At 33.9% G+C, this 23,181-nt stretch overlaps 1 protein-coding gene across 1 annotated transcript in view; it reads right to left on the reverse strand.

Moving 5' to 3' along the window:
* The window catches only part of LOC111151119 (usherin), a 680,307-nt gene that overhangs the window by 575,177 nt on the left and 81,949 nt on the right, over nucleotides 1-23,181 (reverse strand). Inside the window, exons 9-10 of the mRNA XM_022508904.1 lie at nucleotides 3,882-4,077; nucleotides 404-534 (exon numbers count right to left, since the gene is read on the reverse strand). Coding sequence (XP_022364612.1) covers nucleotides 404-534; nucleotides 3,882-4,077 — 327 coding nt within the window. The remainder of the gene's footprint in view (nucleotides 1-403; nucleotides 535-3,881; nucleotides 4,078-23,181) is intronic.

Raw genomic sequence — 23,181 nt, forward strand, 5'->3', positions numbered from 1 at the left:
CTACATACATAGCCTTATATTTCCTTTTTTTTTTTAAGATTTTATTTATTTGACAGAGAGAGAGAGTGCGCACAAGTAGGCAGAAAAGCAGGCGAGGGTGTGGGGGGAAGCAGGCTCCCCGCTGAGCAGAGAGCCTGATGTGGGGCTCCATTCCAGGACCCTGAGATCTTGACCTTAACTGAAGGCAGAGGCTTAACCCACTGAACCACCCAGGCGCCCAATAGCCTTATATTCCATATTCAAAGTTGCACCGGATCATTTCTAAAGCAGCTGTCTCTTAGAAAAGCAAACACACAAACTTAAGACTTCTTGATAAATACAGACCTCAATTTCACTGGTAGAATATCTCCCAAATTAGTTTCTGAAAGCGAGCAATTCTTCACCTTCAATACTGAAAACTCACCTTATCACAAAGGAAGCCACTGTTCCTGGTGCCCATTTTATCACAATCACAGGGTTTGCAAACATCCACGGCAGAAGGATCTGCTCCAACTTGTCGGAAAAAGTAATCCTTACATAACTCACAGTTCCTTCCTGCATCAGAGAAAGGTTATGCATTATGACTCCCAATTCATTAAAATCAGCCGCATAATTCAAAATTAAAGACTGTATTCCTATGAGGGAATTCTATAATTTTCGGGACGTCCATTTTAATGCACCTTTCATCTCTACCTGCCAATTTAGTGATCCAGAGCATATGAAACAATGAACCTGTTACAAACTGTGCTTTACTTCATTAAACTCCCATCTGTTATATAATACCACACTTCCAAAAAGCTCTGCTTTGTTGGGGTCCACACATTTTGGAAGAGTTTGTTTTTAAATTTAAAACTTTTTTTTTTTTTATTTCTAGGACTAGGCACTTAATCTAAATCAAATATGAGAAATGTTTATGTGTGAGGTAGATGATGGTTATACAGTTGGAAATAAGTAGGCATGTAGTATCAGAAATACTTTTCAAGAACTAAATCTTTTAAAAAAGGATACTGTTCTAAATATAATTTATTATTCTATAGTTAACATTATTAAAAGCAAACGTTTCTCTGCTTACAGCATTATTTTTTATTTCAAATAGCTAAATAGAAATTCCATGTTTAGATATATTAGAAATATGAGATAATTCCCATAGTTTATGATTTTTTTATTTAGAAATTTTTTCTTGCCATTTTATATAAGAAAAAAATCTGAATTATAAGGGGGTTCTAAAGTAAATGCGAGTAGCATAGAAGACCACTGAGAGAAGCTAAAATAAAACTCAAGACTATCAATTCCACTTTAAACACTATGTACTCTACTCTGTTCAAATATTACTAAAATTGGCTCAATATCAGAAGACTATAGAAATAATCAAGTGAAAAACATTCTGATGGATATTGGCCATGGACTAATTAAAAATTAAATGAATTTATAATATTTCTAGAATATCTCTATTTGCATATACTGATGATTCCCGAATTTCTATCTCTAATCTAGAAATTTCTTCATCATTCAATGAATATTTATTGTGTGATTACCATTTACAAACACTGTACTAAGTGCAGAGAAATACAATAGCAAGAAAATACACATTGTATCCCTTTCACAGAGCTTTCTTACAATCTAGTAAGATGAGTTCCAATTAAATAATTGTAGGAATAAATATGCACTTACAAATTGTGATAAGCATAAGATGTCACTAAAATATATAGATGATACTGATTTATTCTGAGGCATCACAATAAGGTTTTTCTTAAGAGAGGAGTTTCAGAACTGTTTCCAGCTGCCCACAAGATTTTCTCCCATGTCTCTTGGAAACACTGTGAATGTTTCCAAAACAAAACTTGCCATTTTCTCCCTAAGTTTTGATCCTTTTGTGTTTCCTATCTCAATGGCTGGCACCAACATTGACCCTGTTGCTCAAACTAGAATGTTAGGATTGAGTCTTGACTATTTCTTTCCCTTACCTACACCCTACATTTTGCTCAGAAAATGCTTGTACTTCCCATTCCACATATCTCTTGGATCCACTTCTCTCTTTCCATACCACCTTAAATGTACTCAAGCATTATTTCTTACCTGGACTACCACAGTACCTCAAACCACTTTTGGCCCTCTCCATTCCATTCTCCACTTTATAACCGTATGTGTCTTTTAAAAACATAAAGCTTGTTATATCTCTTTCTTGTAAAATACCCTTAAGTGGCGTCTATTAACCTATTAAGAAGCCAAACTCTTAAGCATGGTTCATAGAGCCTTCTAGATCTGGCCCCTGCCTTCCTTTCTAGCACTTGTCTTACAATCTTCCATTTGTCTTTCCATCAGTTCTTTCAGAGTTCCATGTTTCTTTCTCCTCTAGGCCACTGCACATCTGTTTCTCTTACTAGACACCTTTTGTCACCATGCCCCTAATTCCCCTCCTTCTCGCTATTCCACCTGATTAACTCCTACTGCACTTGTCCTATCTTAGCACTCATCAGACAACTTTGTACTGTTCCTTTAATGGTGTGTCTTTCCTACTATGTAATAATCCACACAAAGACAGGAAAATTCATTATCTTGTTTGTCTTTATATTACCAGCACCTAGCCAAGTTCTGGTGACATTTTAGGTCATCAATAAATCCATTCATGCTTCAGAGTCATGCATTTTCAAATCCATCAGACTTGGGCCATTATATTTTCAAATTGAGATACTGCCTATTTCTGCTTTTAATACACCAGACCTTCAGAGAATAGTAATTTTCAATGATGAGTCAAAATGCTGTATGCTTTTAGAACAAGACTTTGATAATCATCTTGTGCATTTAATTAGCATTTTTTTAAAAAAGAATGTTCCCAGATTACTAGGATTCTTGCCAAATCTGAGCAAAGATAAACATCACTACATGAAAATGCAGACATAATGGAAGATCAAGGTCACACAAAAAAATTTAAGGGTATGCATACTCAAACAAATAATCCCTGAATTTTCCAAAATATATTCATGATTTAATCAAATAGCCTGTACTTTAGAAAAAAACAGAAAACAAAAAGAAATTTCCTGAAAAGATGTAGTTGAAGGTAAGAGTGCTATTTCTGAAAACTACCTAATTATTTGGATTTATGAAGACTGAATGAACAAGCTTTACTATCCTAACAATATTATTTTTTAAGTTTTTATTTAAATTCCTGTTGGTTAACATACAGTGTAATATTAGTTTTTCAAGTGAACAATAGAATGATTCAGCACTTCCATACAACACTGGGTACTCATCACAAGTGTACTTCCTAATCCCCATCACCTATTTGGCCCATCCCCCCACCAACCTCTCCTCTGGTAACCATCAGTTTGTTTGTAGTTAAGAGTCTGCTTCTTCAAAATAAGTCAGTCAGAGAAGGACAACTATCATATGATCTCCCTGATATGAGGAAGTGGAGATGCAATGTGGGGGGTTTGAGGGATAGGAAAAGAATAAATGAAACAAGATGGGATTGGGAGGGAGACAAACCATAAGAGACTCTTAATCTCACAAAACAAACTGAGGGTTGCTGGGGGGAAAGGGGCCAGGAGAGGGTGGTGGGGTTATGGACATTGGGGATGATATGTGCTATGGCGAGTGCTGTGAAGTGTGTAAACCTGGCAACTCATAGACCTGTACCCCTGGGGCTAATAATACATTATATGTTTATAAAAAAATAAAAAAAAATTAAAAGAAGAGTCTGCTTCTTGGTTTCTCTCTCTTTTTCCCTTTGCACATTTGTTTTGTTTCTTAAATTCCACATGAATGAAATCGAATGGTACAGTTTCAAAACATTTTTTTAAGGTAGCAATAAGATAATTTAAAATGACATGCATTATATAACACAATGGGCCCCAAAGGTCAAATCAGACTTTGTTATTAGTTATCTATGATTTGCTAGTTACCTGTTGTGTTATGCTCACAATCATCACAGACCCCTCCCCCTCCTCTGTGGTGCTCATATGGAAATGGGTCCACTGAGATATTGTAGTGGCAGCTTCTGGAATGGTTGTTGCATTGACAAGGTTTACAATTGAAAGCTTGAACTTGATCACCTTGGTGGAAAGGCTTATCATTATAAAGAGGCAAGCAGTGATCACACTGAAACAATAACAGAACAATAAAGAAATACAAAGATTCTTTATGTAACAGACATTTTTGTTATAGAACAAATATCAAAGAGTTGAAAGCCAGCAATTATTCTTTTTGAAAAAATGTTTTATAAATCAGAAATTAGCATATTATAGGCATAGTAGTGCAAAATGGTAAGCGTCCATCCAAGCTGAAACTAGGCAAAATGACCATAATAACCAATGAGGAAAGTTATGATTGTTCAATAATCTTTAATTTGTCAAAACATTAAAACTTGGTTTCCAGTCTGAGATTCCACAAGTAAGGAGCTTGGAGTCACCACTCTATTCTAACAAGTAAAAAGCTGAGTAAACTGAAAAATCAACAACTCTTTTTGGCTCTCTAAAGGGGAAAAACAAGACAAGGAGTCCCCAAGACTTTAAGGAAAGACCGACAGGTAACAGGGAGTCTCAGTGACAGAAGTAGAGACTCAGTAGCAGAAGCTTCCATGGGAACCAATTCCAGGTTGGGGAGGGGGTACTTTCTTGTACTTAACAAATTGCTGGATGTTCAGTAGGAACAAGTCTGAGAATTGAAAACTCTAAGGGGACCTAGTTATAATGGGGGATCCCAAATATTTTGGAGATTTACTTCTGGGAGTTTGACCAGGTTCTCACAGTAAATCTTAGTGGTGTATTTCCTCATACTTCTGGCAGAAAGAGGAAAAAGGGAGCCATTTTGAAATAAATCAGGGCTCACTGTACTTCTTAACAATATCTGCCCTCAGGAGAAATTAGTGAACCAGAGCCTAACCTGCTGGGGTATTATCAGAGCCTGATTTAGGGAGGGAAAATACCCAAATCCAGCCCACTCTAGTCATCCTGTCTCACCTCTGAGTGGAAGAGAAAGAGAAGCAACTGTAAAGTTAACAATCCAGAAGCACAAGCTCACTAAAAGACTGAGACCTAATCATAGGACTATAGAGTGCTTTCCCCACAGTTCACTACACCGCCAAATGCTTGTATACAGCAGTACCTTTTATTAGGCACACCATCTATCAATGAGAAAAAAAAAATCACAAGGAACACTAAAGGCAAAATAAAACAAAACAAAAACAACAACAAAAAAACCCCACTGCACAATCTGAAAGACTGAACAAGCATCAGAATTAGAAATGTAAGGAATGTTGGAATTATAACACCAGGAACTTAAAACACCCATGATTAAAATGCCAAGGCTCTAATGGATAAAGTAAACAGCATGGAAGAACAGTGGTTGGGCAATGTAAACAGAGAGATGGAAATTGTAAGGAAAAAAAAAAAGAAGAAATGCTAGACAAAGATCACACAGAAATGAAGAATGCCTTTGATGAACCTATTAATAGATTGGACTCAGCTGAGGAAAGGATTTCTGAGGAAGATGATACAACAATAGAATCCTCAGAAACTGAAAAGCAAAGAGAAAAAAAAAAAAGAACAAATGAAACAGACAATGCAAGGACAGTGAGACAACTAGGAAATTTATAACATACAAATAATGGGAACACCAGGAAGAGAAAAAAGAGAGGAACAGAATAAATATTTGAAACAGTAATCCCTGAGAATTTCTCCAGTTTAATGTCAAACACCAAACCTCAGAGCCAGGAAGCTTATAGAACACCTAACAGGATAAATACTAAAAACAAAAAAAACAAAACAACAATATCTATACCCAGGCCTATAATTTTCAAACTACAGAAAATCAAAGATAAAGGAAAAAATGTGTAAATAGTTTTAAAAACACCTAACCTGTGGAAAGAACAATGGTAGGAATTATATCTAACTTCTCAGAAAACATGCAATTAAGAGGAGAGCAGAATGAAATACTTAAGTGTTGAGAGAAAAAAACCACCAATCTAGAATTCTGTACCCTCCAAAATTGTCCTTCAAAAGTGAAGGAAAACTAAATACTTTCTAAAAAAAATTTGAAATTTGTTGCCAGTAGAACTGTCTTGCAAGAAATGTTAAAAGTTCTTTAGAGAGAAGGAAAATATTATAGGTCAGAAACTTGTATCAATGTTAAGAAAGGAAGAGCATCAAAGAGGGAATAAATGAAGGTAAAACTTTAAAAAATGTTCTTACTGTCAGTTATAAATATGATAGGAAATAAAAATTATAATAGACTAACATTTAGGAGGCTGTGAATTAGCATTTGAAACTTTGAGAATTGTTTTATTTTATCTTATTTTTTTTTAAATTGAGTCGCTTGAATCATGCTTGCTTTCTTATCCTATGACTTTCTATTCTGAGAAAGCAGCCTGTCTGTGCCTTGGTGATAGGTCATATTGCTTTGTAAATATGGATGGGCACCCATCATTCCAATCTTTGTGCTCTCACTATTATCTTCACCCTATTCCTCATAACTATAGTCCTCATTCTCTTTTTTTTTTTTTTTTAGATTTTATTTATTTATTTGACAGAGAGAGAGATCACAAGTAGGCAGAGAGTCAGGCGGGGGGCGGGGGAGGCAGGTTCCCTGCTGAGCAGAGAGCCCAATGCGGGGCTTGATCCCAGGACCCTGAGATCATTACCTGAGCTGAAGGCAGTGGCTTAATCCACTGAGCCACCCAGGCGTCCCCACAGTCCTTGTTCTTAAGTTAGCCTTTGCTGAGTTGCTCTAGCTGTGTATATAAAGTCTTTCAAATGGTGTCACTGACCAACTATTCTGTGAAGAAAGGAATACTCAATTCCACTTTTTGAATTTGTGTTTCTGAAATGTCACATGGGTTTTATTTATTGCTGACAGACTAGGAAGCAACACAACTACCAACTTCTTTGATTCAAAGAAGTGGATGTGCACTAATCAATCACCAACACACTTTGAAAGAAGAGTCAAGAATGGTCACTGATCATGATATGCAATGTTTCCACAGTAATGTGTAGACTGAAGGGCCAGCAGTTAAACCTGTACTTTACACAACTGCTTACCATTAATATACCATAATAACTAATATTTGAACCATGTTGTTGGAGGATGAGTATTACCTAACTATGGTAACTGAAATTCATGATATTAGAATTGTACAAAGAGTAAATTTTTTTTTAAGATTTTATTTATTTATTTGACAGACAGAGATCACAGGTAGGCAGAGAGGCAGGTAGAGAGAGGAAGGGAAGCAGGCTCCCTGCTGAGCAGAGAGCCTGATGCAGGGCTCGATCCCAGGACCCTGGGATCATGACCTGAGCCTAACCCACTGAGCCACCCAGGCGCCCCCAAAGAGTAAATATTTTTAAAGATTTTCTTAAATATGGCCAAATTCCTTCTAAAAAAATTAAATTCATAATCCCACCACCAGGAACATCTGAGAATGTCCATTTCATATTCTGTTCAATTTAAAACTGTAATTCTCTCTTCATGATTTTAAGAAAAATATTAATCACTCTTTTAGTATGTATGCTTTTGGTTACTAGTAAAAACAGTGTTTTTCATCTGGTTCTTGGTCAAATATAATCTTTTTTGAGGAAACTTCTTTTTTGTATTATTTCTGAATTTAATGGATATTAAATATTATGGATTAATTAAATATTAATGGATATAAATATTAAAGTTACAACCTATCTAATGATGTTGACTATCTCAGGTAAATTATCATTTAAAAGAAGAATTATCTACCCCAAAATAACAAGATGATTTTATATAAAAAATAATATATTGTCAATTTTATTAAAGGTCCTGATTTAAATATTTGACCTATTACATTTATAAATTGTTATTTAGGTTTATTAGTTAATTAGAATTTATTCTTGCATTCATAGAATAAACTCAACATAATTTATGGTAAATAATGGTTAAAATTATTTAGGATTTTTACATTTCTATTCAAAAATTAGACTGTTCTGTGTTTTTATAAAGACATTAAAATAAATAAAACCTTAACATTTTAATGGGGAATCAGTATGTACTTCAACTTATCAAGTTAATTTTAGTATCTGAATGATCAGGAAGAGAATTCTTGTTTTGTACACACCCTAAAAACCTACAGTAGTTTGTCAAGTTACATTATATATAAAATATGATTGATTCAAGAGAAATTTTAAAATAATAGGAGCACCTGGTGGCTCAGTCAGTTAAATATCCAACACTTGATATTGGTTCAGGTCATGATTTCAGGGTTGTGAGATCAAGCCCTGTGTTGGGGCTCCATGCTCAGTGCAGTCTGCTTGAGATTCTCTGCTTCCTCTGCCCTCCCCACACTCACACTCACCATCTCTAAAATAAATAAATAAAATCTTTAAAGAATAATATATACATATATAACAGAATTTATGAATTATTTTTCTCAACCCTTGATTTTTTTGGTAAGATACTTAATGACTGCTGAAAGTGTCCAATTTTTCTCAGAGTTAATTTTAATTAGAATTAGGAGAATCCAACCATGTAACATCTCAAAAAGCCTCCCTATCTATTCATAATAATAATCCTTTGCAATTTGTTTTAAGACTGTTAAAAACTATTTTTATATTTTTGACAACAAAGGTTATTTCCTTTTACTATTTTCTGCAATAAATGTCTAATATTTCAGAACAGTTTGACACATTCCATAATCATTATTGGGACAAACTGCAGTCAAAAGCATTTTTGCCAGTTTTTATCTCCCTCTACTAATTCATAGTTGAACAATTTCTTCCCTTAATATTTTTAAAGTTAGAAAGAAAAAAAAGTGTAACAATTTAATTGTCCAATATGTTACTATTGTATGGTATTCTGAAATTTGTAGCAGGAAAGCACATAGTTTTTCTACTTAGCTGAGGAAAAGGAAGACAAAAGACCGAGAGGAAATGAGAACGGAAACATAATGGTTCTCCCAGCATGTAGTGCTGCATTCCAATAATTGGTAATGAATGCACTCTTCCATTTTGGTCAATTTTTAAAAATCAATACCATATTCTTCTTGAAGTGAGGAAGATTCTTTCTCCCCAAAACCATTTCTCATCTTTTGGACTGGGATAAATTCTCCCTTTCTCTTCTTCTACAGCACTCAATATCCTGATCATGCTCTTATTGTTTTGAACCAAAATTATTGGTTTACTCACATGTACCATCCAGGAACTGAAAGCTATTGGCTTTTGTCCTCCCTGTGTCATCTACACAGAAGAAGCTTAATAGACAATTGCTAAGCTGTTAACTGAAAATTCACATGTGACTATAACATTAATATCCAAAGTAGTCATTCTTAAGGTAATGTAGAGAGGGGAACAATGGGAACAATTAATAAATAGGGAAAGGTTACGTAAAGACTTCAGGATGGCGTTTGTTAGATGATTTGCAATAAACAACTTAAAAACATAAAAGTCATTTTGTAAAAGAAAGATACGGAGCAGTCAGAAACAGAATACTGTCAGTTATGGCTCTTCGTTCCCAAAAAATTAAAGGTGGAAGAATTGACCTCTTTAAGTTTTCTTTCACCAGCAACAACCATTTGCATATCAAATTATATAGAATCCAATGTTAGATATCAGGTATAAGCTTGAAGTCAGACATTTTAATTCAATTACTGGTGCTGCCACAAACTGTAAAAAGTAACATGAAATACAGACTGCCTATGTGTTATGTCCTCTATGAAGCATTTAACATGGGTTATTTCACTGAATCCTTTAGATTTTGAGTAATATAAATATCTCACATCTGATTTCCATTTCTTGATTTACTAGCCCTTTGCTCTCACATAATTAAGTCTACTCTTTAAGCCTTATTTTTCTCATTTATAACACGGAGGTAATCACACCTGCCTCATAGAGTTGTTGTAAAGACCAAGTGCTTAGCACACTGTCACATAGTAAGCTTTCAGTCAACTGAGCCTACTACTTTATTAGATTAACGACTGGGGGTTAAAGAGATAAAGTAACATGAAAAATATTATTGGACAGGAAGCCCTTGAATCTACCTTACCTCTGTGAATCTCAGTTTCTTCATCTCTAGAAGGAAGACAACTCAACTCAATATCTTAATTGTTTTTGACTCAAAATAATCTGAAGATAAGTAGTCATATTTAAACAATGTCCAACACAAAGCCTGACACATATTACATATTCAAAATCCGGAAGTTACAAGATGAAGGAGGACGTAAGAGGAGGAAGATAAGGTTAAAAATCCAACATTGGTGTTGATCTGAAGTTGGAGTGACACCAGCAGTATATAAGACTGTTCCTGAGCAATATATTAACTAAAACATTTAACAGGGGATTCTGTGATCATAAATGTTCTAGTGCATGGTCTAACTTAGAAGATGTAGCCTACAGAATGGAACAATGAGCAATTAATGACCAAAATTCATTTCTGGTTATTTTTATTACCTGTATATTACAGAGGAGGCCTTATCTACACTTATTTCCTAGCAGCCATCAGATATCATTACATAGAACCGTCACTTCTTCTAGTAGGCTTAACTGTGGGGGAGATATGTTCTAACTAGATAAATGGAAGAATAGATGAAAACTCACTTTCTGAGTTCCTGGCTTTGGAAGAGAGAAATGAGCTCATTAAGTTCTCTTCCCCAAGTCAATTAGCCATGCAATTAATCTCATTTCCATTTTTTTTTAAACTCTATCCCCTTGCAAAACTTTGGCCAAATGCAAAATTTTGCTACAAAACAATGCCAGAGCGTATTTTTTCCCCACTTCTTTGAAACTCTTCTTACAGACAACTTTCCTTACCCCATGGTGGCGCTTTTATTATTCAAGTTATGCTTTCCTGAATAAAAGGTGGTGGAAGTGATATGGAATCTGTGGTTCTGTCCTACTGATTATAGATACAGTTTGTCTTACAAAGCAACTGCTGGCTGTTTGAGTTTGGGATGTTGCCTACATGAGTTAATGGAGGAAATCCAGCAAAAGCCTGCCTCTGATATTTTTATGAAGACAATATTTCTGTTTTTTTCTTATTGTGATCTAAAAAATAAATCTCATTTAAGATTTTGTCTTTACTGTTAACCTCAAAGTGATTATCAAAAAGGCTTGTAAATAAGACCACACTAATTACAAGAGCAATGCTTCAAAGATATAGTCCTGGCTTTTTTAACATTTAAAATCAAAAAGGAATTTGCCACTGACCTAATGGAGTGGCTTGAGTACAAGTCACTGTTACTGAAAATGGCTCACCTCCCTTCTGTGGACAATAAAAGACCTGCAAAAATATTGACAACATTTTATCTCCTTAAAGAAAACAGCTGAGCTATCATTTACAACTCTCAAATTGAACTTTAAAAAAATATATATTATCATACTAGTGTGGCGAGAGTTTACAGAAAAAGCCAGTGCAGACCCAAGTCCTAAAATCGTAATTTATTCCTGGTAATTTATTCCTGCCAGGATGCTCCATTCAACCCAACAATTCCAGTGAGAATTCAGAGAAGTACATTTTTAAAACTATTTGAGAAAGGCTTTTTTAATTATGAAGAAAAAGATATACTGCCCCAAAGACAATGGTTTGAAAATGTCATGTATCTTCAAAGAAATATAACGAGTAATTATTTTACAGTGCTTTACTTTTAAGTTTTGAATTGACATTGATACTTACAAGACATGGAAATTAATAGCAAGAGGGAGGTAACATATAGAGACATATTCTTTCGAGGTCTCCTCAAGATATATTAGGTTTTGTAGAGTTTTTGTCTCCAGATAACATAAAATATTTTGAGAAAATAGTGTTAAATGTACAGACATCACCTTGTCCAAATTGGCATGAAATATAAGCAAAAGTCTATTATTCTTTTTTTTTTTTTTTTGGTCCACATTAAGACATTTTCCTACATACTTGGAGTTTTCTATGATATAGTACTTAATATAAATAAAAATCTGAAACAAAAAGTTATAAATATAAATGTAGAAAGGTACTCAAAATACGGTTTGAATTTAAAAACCAAGTTAAAGATAACATGTAAAGTATAATTCTGCCTTCTAGAAAAGTAGATTTATCTGTGGATATGAGTATAGAGCTACAACTTTAAGAAGGTAGAGACAGATGATACAGATTTATAATAACAATAATAAAAGATCTGTAAGGATTTAAACTTAGAGCATTTGCCAAAGTTATCTATGGGCGGTGAAGTTATAGATGACTTTTACTTTTTATAAGTTTATTTTTTCCACAGAATGCATTTATTACTAATGCATTAAAAATGGAGGGCAAATAAAATGCAACTGCATGGATAGTTACAAGAAAATTATACATAATTTGCATGTAACACTTCACAAAGGAAAGCTAAGAAAATTAAAATGTTCCAGTTTTAAATTATACACAAATCAGCAAGATACTACAGAGAAAATGATTATCTTTTCAAGTATAATGTAGGCTGAGTTTATGAATTACCAGCAAACAGTATGAATTTTTTAGTTTTAATGTTTCCAAACAACACGATTAATAAGGATTTTGAGAGATGACAGTTGAAATTTCTGTAGTAAAATTTGATTAAAAAGATCAAGAACTAAATGACATACTGACACACTGGCCTTTAATCTTAAGGAAAAATGCTGTGTTACTATCATTTTATGCGGTTTACAAAGACAGATAAAAGATAAGCAATACTGTGTAGTCTATTCTTTGATTATAAAATTTCATGAAACTTAAATTCTTGGTTTCATAATTGTATTTCTTCACAATTCCTTCCAGATAACCCAGAGAACCATGACATAGTAATGTTTGAGTAAATTATGAGCATTTTGAGTAAATTTTTGAAATCTCCCCATTTTTTTCTATCTTTTCTATCAATGACTTTTAAAGTTTTATTTAAAACTTAGGAATATTTGTGCATATTTTATGCAGTTTCTGAACCAGATGGTTTTCTACTTAATGTTTTCCCAATCTCCAGTTGATCATTTGTCACTTTCAATTATGTATTTCTTCTATAACAACTGGATTTCCCCTGATATGTACCTGGATGCTCAGATTATAAGATAAGACAATGTGTATGTCAGGGTTGAGGACCTTTATTACTGATTGATTTAATTGCTTTCATTTTGATAGCATCTTAGGGGCTACTAATCAACCCCATGAAGTTGCAGCCAAACTCTTAGACATATTCAGGCAGGATAGTCATAGAACAATCAATGAATCCAGAAGACACGAATGAAAATCTATTTCATTACATTGTATTGTAATCATACACAGTGGTATTTCTGTCTTTTGGATCATTAAACTAGAACAGTATTCTTCTGTTACCATTATACACTAACAAAGACAATATTCCAAAAAATAATTCACAGGTCCAAAAGCATTTGTACCAACTCACACTCATCACTCTCACTTTTGATTCCTTATTTGTGAATAACTTCAACTTGACAGAGAAAATATGAACTTCATATTTACTCAGTCACTTACCCAACAATCCTTAATGACCACTATGTGTCTTTGAAGAAAGAAAGGAGAAAATGTCTTCTTATCCAAAGATACATCAAAGCCCTGAGAGGGTGGTGGTGGGGGCAGGGTTTAGGGGCATGGATAATCTTCCTGAAAGGTACAGAACTGCTCAACAGACTTAACAGACTCAGTGTCCTTTGAAAACTCAAGCTCAGAAAAATGGCCATGAATCATCAAAAAAGCCAACTTGTCTTCAACATTCATAGACTTAAGAAAACAGAAAAGGAAAAAAAAAAAACCTGCTTTTGAATTATTTCAGAAAACGTATTGAATGGTTTCTTAAATGTTCATTTTTAAAAGTCACATCTGGGGACGCCTGGGTGGCTCAGTGGGTTAAGCCTCTGCCTTCAGTTCAAGTCATGATCTCAGGGTCCTGTGATCGAGTCCCACATCGGGTTCTCTGCTCTGCAGGGAGCCTACTTCCTCCTCTCTCTCTCTCTGCTTGCCTCTCTGCCCACTTGTGATCTCTCTCTGTCAAATAAATAAAATCTTTAAAAAAAAAAAAAGTCACATCTGGAGGGGTGTCTGGCTGGCTCACTCAGAATCATGCAATTCTTTATCTCAGGGTTATGAGTTCAATCCCATGTTGGGTGTAGAGATTACTTAAATAAATAAAAGACTTCAAAAATTTTTTAATTAAAAATATAAAGTCATATCTGGAAAATCTGTAAGAAGTAGGTAATTCCCCAGTAATGATAAACAATGAAATAAGAATTTATTTTTCCTTAAGTCTAGTACATAACATACACAGTAAAATTTCAGGGACACAAAAGACAACTATGAGTACTGCCTGATTTTATTAAACATTTACAGAGAAAATAGCATATAGTCTATACTTTTTAAATCACTGCAATTATCATGGGCTATTTTAACAGTCCATTTACTTATCCATTATCCTTATTTGACTCAAAGCTTCTTCAATCAGAAACCAGATTTTATTGATGAAATCAACCACAGCATAATGCTTAAAATGTTATAATTACTCAAGAAACATTTATTGAGTAAGGGAATGAACAAATGAATGTATAAAGGAGTGAATAAACCTGTGAATGGAAGATGCAACAAGAGCTCATTTCTATTAGTGAATTCATTTCCTTCATTCCTGGTTCTAGCAAAAAAACCAAAATGAAAGAAAATTCTTTCCTTTGCTACCCTCATTAGTAAAATACACACAGACGTCTTTATCTAGGCAATGTTTTCCATGCAATAAGAAAAGCTAATATGTTATGGTGTCAGTCCTAAGTGATTCATATTAACCAGCTGATAAATCTTTCTGATAACCTATGAAGTAAGTGTTGCTATTACCTCCATTTTACTGAGGAAAACTGAGGAATAGGAAAAAAAAAAAAACAATAATTTTCTAAAGTCACCTACTGGAATGACGATTAGTATAAACTAGAATGTGAAAATTCATAAGGACAACAGTGCTTGTTGCATTTTATTCATTTCAATATTGCTAGTGCCTACAAACCCTCACACATAGTAGGTACTCAATTTACATATATATGAAAAATATATGTTATATATAAATATATCCATATATGTGGTTATATATGCATATATAACATTCTCTTTGTTCTTTGGAACCCTCACTCCTAACCACCATGTTATGCTGGTTGCAGGGATAGAAAATTATCTCAGGGAGAGAGGTGTTGAGTTGGATCTACTATGACTATTCATAATTACCTCCTGCTCAGAGTCTAAACTAGATGACAGAATCCTCGAAACCCAAGATTGGATACACTCCCTCCCCACCCCCCACAGCTGGAAAATTCAGAGGAATGTATGTAGCCCCTGCCTGTGTGGGAAGGGGAGGAAGGCAATATGTTCCAAAGTGAAAAATTATAAAATGCTCACTTTTTAGAAGTCAGTATGGTACTACTTACTGAGCTAAAAGAGGTAATTTGTCCAACTATTCCCAAATGGCGTAAATGAATTAGAGATCTTCTGAAAGTCTGTAAATTGCTCCTTTCTCATCAGATCAGTATGTTGGAAATTTTAAGAGCCTAAATCTCTAATAATAATAATTGTCCTCTGGCTCTATTCACAGCTTCCTCTTTCCGTTGGATGTAGCAGTTCAATTGTAATTCAAATGATGTAGTTTCAGGATAATTTCTTTTGTCTACTAGATATAGAAATCATCTTTATAAACATAAAAACTTCAGTATACTCTGACAACTACTTTTTCCAATAAAAGTTTCCCTATGCAGCTCTAGTGCTCCAATCACAAAGGTATGATTAGACAAACTTGCTAATTTCTTATCAGTGATTGACTGGGCAGAGTGTGGGGGGTTGGCAAAAACAGATGAAATTTCCAACTGCATAGACAATCTAGACAGAAAGTGACTCAGTACTTTGCACATGATAGGGGATAAATATGTTTAAAGAATGCATGAATGAATGATCCCATCAATTGTTCATGTTTATGACATGTTACAGGACTGTATCTTAATGTTTCTAGTATTTATTTGAAGAGTAACATTAAAGGTTTAAAGATAAATGCAATATTTTCCAGCAGATTTTTACCTATAAGATTATTATGCAATCTCAATTAACAAACTCCAAACAATTATCATGCCTTGCCATTGAGAAGACAGAAATCTTCATGTATTTATCCTTCAACTCTTTTCTCAGTAATTATCTTTCCCTTGGTTAGAAATTCTCATATAATTAAGGTGCCCACAGAAAATATGTACTTAGCTGCTCTCTAGGCGCTGAAATTAATAGCATGAATTAAATACTAATACTATTGGACAATACTGATCAGACACTCTAGTAATACCATGATCATTAACACTTAACATACAGAGCCTGACGATTCAACCGTTAATACATGTTGGCTACTTTTAGAAAGTTTCTAATTTATGCAATGCCTTGTCTGTGCCTCTGAAGACAAAGCCCAATGGAGGACTAAAAAATCATCCACTAAAACAAATCTGATAACATGGGAAACAAAATCAACATTTGTGAAAATAGAAAGTGTAGGGGTTGCCTGGGTGGCTCATTCAGTTAAGCACCTGTCTTCAGCTCAGGTCATGATCTTGGCTTCTCCCTCTCACTCTCCCTCTGTGCTCTCCAACCCCCTCTCAAATAAATAAATAAATAAATAAATAAAATCTTTAAAAAAAAATAAAAACTGCAAGCAGAATCATTTGGACAACTGCTTCAGTTCTACACGTGGTCTATATAAAAATATAACTGATGGGGGCCTGGATGACTCAGTCGTTTAGAAGTCTGACTCTTGGTTTCAGCTCAGGTCATGATCTCAAAGCCGTGAGATCAAACCCTAGATGGGACTCTATTCTGAGTGCAGAGTCCTCCCTCTCCCTCTCTCTTTGCCTATCTCCCTGTTTGTGCTCCCTCTTCTTTCTCTCTTGCTCTCACTCGACAATAAATAAAATCTTTAAAAATACATATAACTGATAGCCAATAAACTTGTAAGAAGGGAACTTCTGACTGTGAAAGCAGACCATCTAACAATGTGTAGCTGTTGAATGAGACAGATCTATTTGCATGACAAGCATGAAAGGAGTCTTATTAATTTTGAATACTGGTCATATGCGATTCTCCCTCGGCCTGCCTGCCTTTCTTTATTGTCTCTTTCTCTTTAATTGTAGGACTTGTCAGGGCACGAAATAGAAAAGACACATATGAGATACTTCTCCCAAGAGTCCAGGAGGAGGATTTTATGTTTCTTCCAGTTTGCAGGTAGTGGCCAAGCCAAGGCAATATCACTGTAAGGAAACCATAATGATTTACCCCTACCGATATGCCAGAAAATGTGTCCTGGAGTAGAGAACACATTTGTATAGGGGAATTTGCACTATTTTATAAAGGATGCCAATGAAAAGAAAATGGAGTCATCATATTAAGATGTTCTTTACATGTACTTCGTCAAAATATGGATTCATATTTTAAGAAATAAAATACATTTTTTAAAAGATTTTATTTATTTATCTTAGAAAGAGAAAGACAGCAGATGTGCAAACAGGGAGGGAGAGAAGGGGAAGGTGAGGGAGAAGAATCTGAAGCAGACTCCTCACTCAACAGAGAGCCCAGGGCCGAGCCTGGAGGTCACGACCTGAACGAAACCAAGAGTCAAGATGCTTAACCAACTGGGCTACCCAGGCACCCCACCATTATGTCTTTCAGTTTTTAGGGTTTCTCTACACTCAGTGAGCAGATACAGAAATGCATCTGAGTTACTATTTGGATAGAAAGCCATTTTATATTGGAAATTTTATCTAATATTATGTTTGAATACCAGATTAGTAAATTTAAAAAATCCTTTCATTAGTATAGCTACGTTTAAATTTTTCTTTTAAGATTTAAAATGTCAATGATGTTTATATTACCTATTAATTATGAATTGTTGGTCTGAATAATTTGTTTGCACTAAAGTCATCTCCATTCATTATAGTAATTAGTGTCTGCCAGGAAATCTTTTTTGACTTTCATAAATGAAAGTCCTTCAATATTTTCAAATACTTGCATCTGTAATCAAGATGTTATGGCTGTACTGTAGCATAATGTTCTACACATGGAAGGCATTTCATAAATATTTGTTGAATGAAGCTAGCAAATGATCAATCTTCACATTAGAACTATAAAAGTACACAGTAATCATGAATTTTGAAATAGTCATTCCATGCCAAAGAGAGTCACCTCCACTTTGATTTTAGCAGTAGCAAGAATACTTAACATAGACGATATGTTCCTGATAGATTAATAAATCATACTATAGTATTTTAGGAAAATTATGTTAAAATATTTAGAACTGTAAAATTTATAAATAATAAAAAAGCAAACAACTGTGTTCTTCTATTCACCACCTGACTTAAAAAACAAAACACCACAGTATTCATTCCACTCCACCAGTAACACCTGAATGTAGTAATAAGCATTCATATGCTTTTCTTCATATTTACACCTCATATTTATGTATGTATTACTTAGTAACAGTTTTGTTTTGTGTGTTTTTAAATTTTACATAATGATATACTGTATATATTATTCTACAAGCTTTTTGTATTCAATTGTTTAAGAGTCTAGTCATGTTGCTGTAATAGCTATATGCATTCAACCCCACTGCTATATGGATCCATTTAAATATTTGCAAACTGTTTTCCCATAGTGATGGCTCCTTCCCATCAGTGGTAGATGCATTGTCAGTAATCTACACTCTTGTCAGCAACTGAAATTTTCAGATTTTTTTTTTGAATCTTTACCAACTTCATGAGAATAAAATGTTATCTCATGGTTACGATTACTTTACTGATAACCAGTAAAATTGCAGATGTTTTCATATGTATATTGATTCTTTGAGCTGTCATTTCTAGCGTCTTCTGCAAATTAACTGGTTCAATTTTCTTGGTCTGCTTTTCAATTAGTCTGATTTTAAATCAGACTTTGTTATATGTGTTGTGTTGCATTGTGTTGCTAATATAATCTGCTAATCTGTAACTTTTTCTTTTTTTTAAATGGTAGCTTTTGATGAAGTTTCTAATTACAATGTAGCCACATTTATTAGTTTCTTCTCTCATAGTTATGCTTCTTATATTCAGGAGTTGTAAAGACAGTCTATATTTTCTGTGGAGAATGATTTTTAAATTAAATTTCCCATATGTTAAATTTTGGCATATTATTTTCACATTTCTATCCTATATCTATCTGCCTTACTGAATTCTCCTTAATATTTAATAATTTGTGGAATTTTTTTTGCATTTTCTGCCTAACTTATCTTCAGACATTGACAGTTCATTTCTTTCTAATTTTTAAGAGTTTATTTCTTTTTCTTATCATATTGAGCTGGCTAGATCTTCCAATAAAATGCAGAATAATAGACATCCTTGTCTTATTCCTGATTTTGAAGGGAATGCTTCAATGGATTTACCATTATGTACACTGTTAAGACTAGAAAACTACAGATGGTCTTTATCAGGTTAAGAGGCTCTTCTTCAACCAAGAGTGTCCTAAAAACACTTGTCTAGATGGTTGTTAAGTTTCATTTTTTTTAATATTATGAAATGTTTTGATTTTGTTTTAATTTATTTTATTTTTTCAGTGTTCCAAGATTCATTGTTTATGTACCACACCCTGTGCTCCATGCAATACGTGCCCTCCTTAATTAGATGGGTGTTAAGTTTTATCAACTGTTTTTTTCCAATTCTATTGAAATGATCATGTTTCTCCTTTCTTGAGTTAATGTGATGAATTATATTGATAGTTCTATTAATATTAAATCTTACTTGCATTCCTGGGAGAAACCCAATTTGGCTACTATATATTATTGTTTTTATGAAAAGCTAGATTTGGTTCAACATTTTAAAATCTTTGGCTTTGTTTACATGGGAGAGTGATCTTAAATTTTCTTTTTTGTACTCTCCTTGTTTGATTTGGCATCCTGGCCTCCACAATTCATTCTACTGACACAGTTCAAAACAAAGCACTATGCCTTCAGATAAAACGCCAACACACTATATATTTAACTTGCTTATTTTAATTCTTTTGCCTCCCCTACCCCCCAACAACAACTCCTAGGAGAATGTGAACTCTTTAAGAAGAGGAATAATTGTGTTTTGCCCAGAGATATAAACCTACTGCTTAGCAAATGAGTACTCAATAAAATTTTGTTGGATTAATAAAAGACTTGTAAGTTTAGTTGGGATTTTTTCCATCTATTTTTACTTTTCTTGACTCATTTGGATAATAGTGAAATGACTGTATATATTAATTTACTTAGAACTATTTACTTATTGCGTACAATGTGTCATGACTACAAATTCTATATAATTTGTTGAGACTACTATTATTGATTAGTTTATGATCAATGTTCATAAATTTTCCATGTGATCTTGACATGAATGTGCATTTTTTCATTGTTGGATACAGGAATCTCTTAGATAAGGCTTCAAATTACTTCAATTCTCAATCATTAAGGATTTTAATTTTTTAACTGCCTGTTTGATTAATTACCAAATGGGATATATGAAAGTCTCCTACACTGATGTTGGATTGGTCAATTTCTCCTTCTAGTTCTGCCAAATTTTGCTATATACTTTTGAATCTATGTTATCAGATGTATGTAATTTTTTAATTATATAATTTACCATTATGTAATAAAACACCTTATCTCTAATAAAATTTTTTGCTTAAAATCTATTTTATCTAATACTGTATCGCTTAAGCAGCTTTTAAATTTTTAAGCTTCATGTGTGCTTGTGTTTTAGGTATATGTCTCACCATCTCAACATCAGGGCCATGTTGAACCCTATTGGAACCTGAGGCCAAATAAAATTATGTACCCCTATATACATTTATAAAATATCCTCCTATATTGTGGAAAAAGTTAATAAACACTATATAATCAAAAAGTATAGCTATATATAACTCATCATCTTGACCAATCTGTTTCCAAACCATGGCCAACCTTCATATGAGGTAGACACAGGAGAGCCTTATAGAACTGCTAGGCAGGAGTTGTGGCTGACTGGAAATTGCTCTCATTGCTAAGTAACAAAAAATTATAAAACAACAATTTACTTTTATTTAAATGTTTACACATTTTCCCTCCTAGATTTTAGTATTATTTTGTCTTTTTTAAGTATTATATTAAGATACTCTTTATCTTGATTAGTAAGTTCTTTGGTGCCTTCTTAAAATTTGTGCCTAAGGTACTGTCTCACATTAATGCAGGCTTCGCTCAGACAACAGTAGATATTATATTTTTGTGGGTATGACAACACTTAATTTTAATGGACAAGTTTAACACATTTATATTTGTTATGACTGTTGAGATATTTGGGCTTTATATTTTCTTTTTTTCTGTCAGTCTGGTTTGTTTGTTTGTTTATTTATTTATTTATTTATGTGTTATGTTAGGTTAGTCATCATACAGTATGACTTTCTATTTTCTATATATTTTATATTCTTATTTCCCACTCCTTTTTTTTTTTGTCTTATTTTAAGAAAGATGTTTCTTCCTTATTTTCCATATTTTGGGGAAGTTATAAACTATATTTCTTCTCTTTTGCTGTGTTATTCTTAAGTAAAAATGTCACTTAAATTAAAATTTGAAAATATTCCACACTCTTCAAGAATAACTTAAGGACTTCTGGGGCACCTGGGTGGCTCAGTCAGTTAAGCAGCCACCTCTTGATTTCAGCTCAGGTCACTATCTCAGGGTCCTAGGATGGAGCCCCACCTCATGCTCTGCATCAGGCTCCATTCCTAGCAGGGAGTCTTCTTGAGGATTTTCTCTCACCCTCTCCCTCTGCCTCTACCCTTCTCTCCATTTGTACTCTCTCTCTCTCTCTCTCTCTCTAAAATAAATCAATAAATCTAAAAAAAAAAGAATAATTCAAAAAAACCTTTGATTTGGTCTCTTTAAATGTAATCATTACTATCAGTCTTAAGTGCTACTTTTTCAATAGACTATAATTTTTAAAGCATTTTCAAGTTGAAAGAAAAATTGAGAGACCAATACAGAGTTCCCATATACCTCCTGTCCCTACCTATTCACAGAACCCCCAACTTTCAACATCTGGCATCAGAGTAGACTATTGTTATAAACTGATAAACCTAAATTAACACATCATTATTAACCAAAGTGACAGTTTACATTAGGGTTTATGATATGTATGTGGGTCTATTTCTATTTCATCCCACTAATCTATTTGTTTATTTTTGTCAAGACCATATTGTTTTAATTACTGTAACTTATATCTTAAGGTCAGGTAATGTCAGGAGCCCAACTTTGTTCTTGTCTTTCAATATTGTCTTGGCTATTTTGTGTCTTGTATCCTTCCAACAACCTTAAGAAATAGCCCATCTCTAAAGGCACAGGAAACAAAAGCAAAAATTAACTATTGGAACTTCATCAAAATAAAAAGCCTTCTGCACAAAAAGAGAAGCAGTCAACAAAACTAAAAGGCAACCCACAGAATGGGAGGAGATATTTGCAAATGACACTATAGATAAAGGGCTCATATCCAAGATCTATACAGAACATCTCAAACTCAATACCAATAAAAACAAATAACCCAGTCAAGAAATGGGCAGAAGACATAACAAACACTTCTCCAAAGAAGACATACTAATGGCTAACAGATACATGAAAAAATGTTCAATGTCACTAGCCATCAGGGAAATACAAATCAAAACCACAAAGAGATCCCACCCTACACCAGTTAGAACGGAAAAAATTAATAAGATGGGGAAAAACAAAGGTTGGCAAGGATGTGGAGAAAGGGGAATCCTCTTACACTGTTGGTGAGAATGCAAGCTGGTGCAGCCACTCTGGAAAACAGTGATAAGGAGGTTCCTTAAGACATTAAAAATAGAGCTACCCTACAACCCAGCAATTGCACTACTGTGTATTTATTCCAAAGATACAGATGTAGTGAAAAGAAGGACCACATGCACCCCAATGATCATAGCAGCAATATCCACAATAGCCAAACTGCAGAAGGAGCTAAGATGTCCTTCAACTGATTAATGTAAAAAGAAGATGTGGTCCATTTATACCATGGAATATTACTCAGCCATCAGAAAGATGAATTCCTACCATTTTCATCACCATGGATGGAACTGGAGGGGATTATGCTAAGTGAAATAAGTCAAGCAGAAAAAGACAATTGCCATATGGTTTCATTCATATGTGGAACATAAGGAATAGTGCAGAGGACCATCGGGGAAGGAAGGGAAAACTGAATGGGAAGAAATAAGAGAGGGAGACAAACC

Source organism: Enhydra lutris, unplaced genomic scaffold (assembly GCF_002288905.1).
Source record: "Enhydra lutris kenyoni isolate GAN:26980312 unplaced genomic scaffold, ASM228890v2 scaffoldscaffold25, whole genome shotgun sequence".
Lineage (NCBI taxonomy): Eukaryota > Metazoa > Chordata > Mammalia > Carnivora > Mustelidae > Enhydra > Enhydra lutris.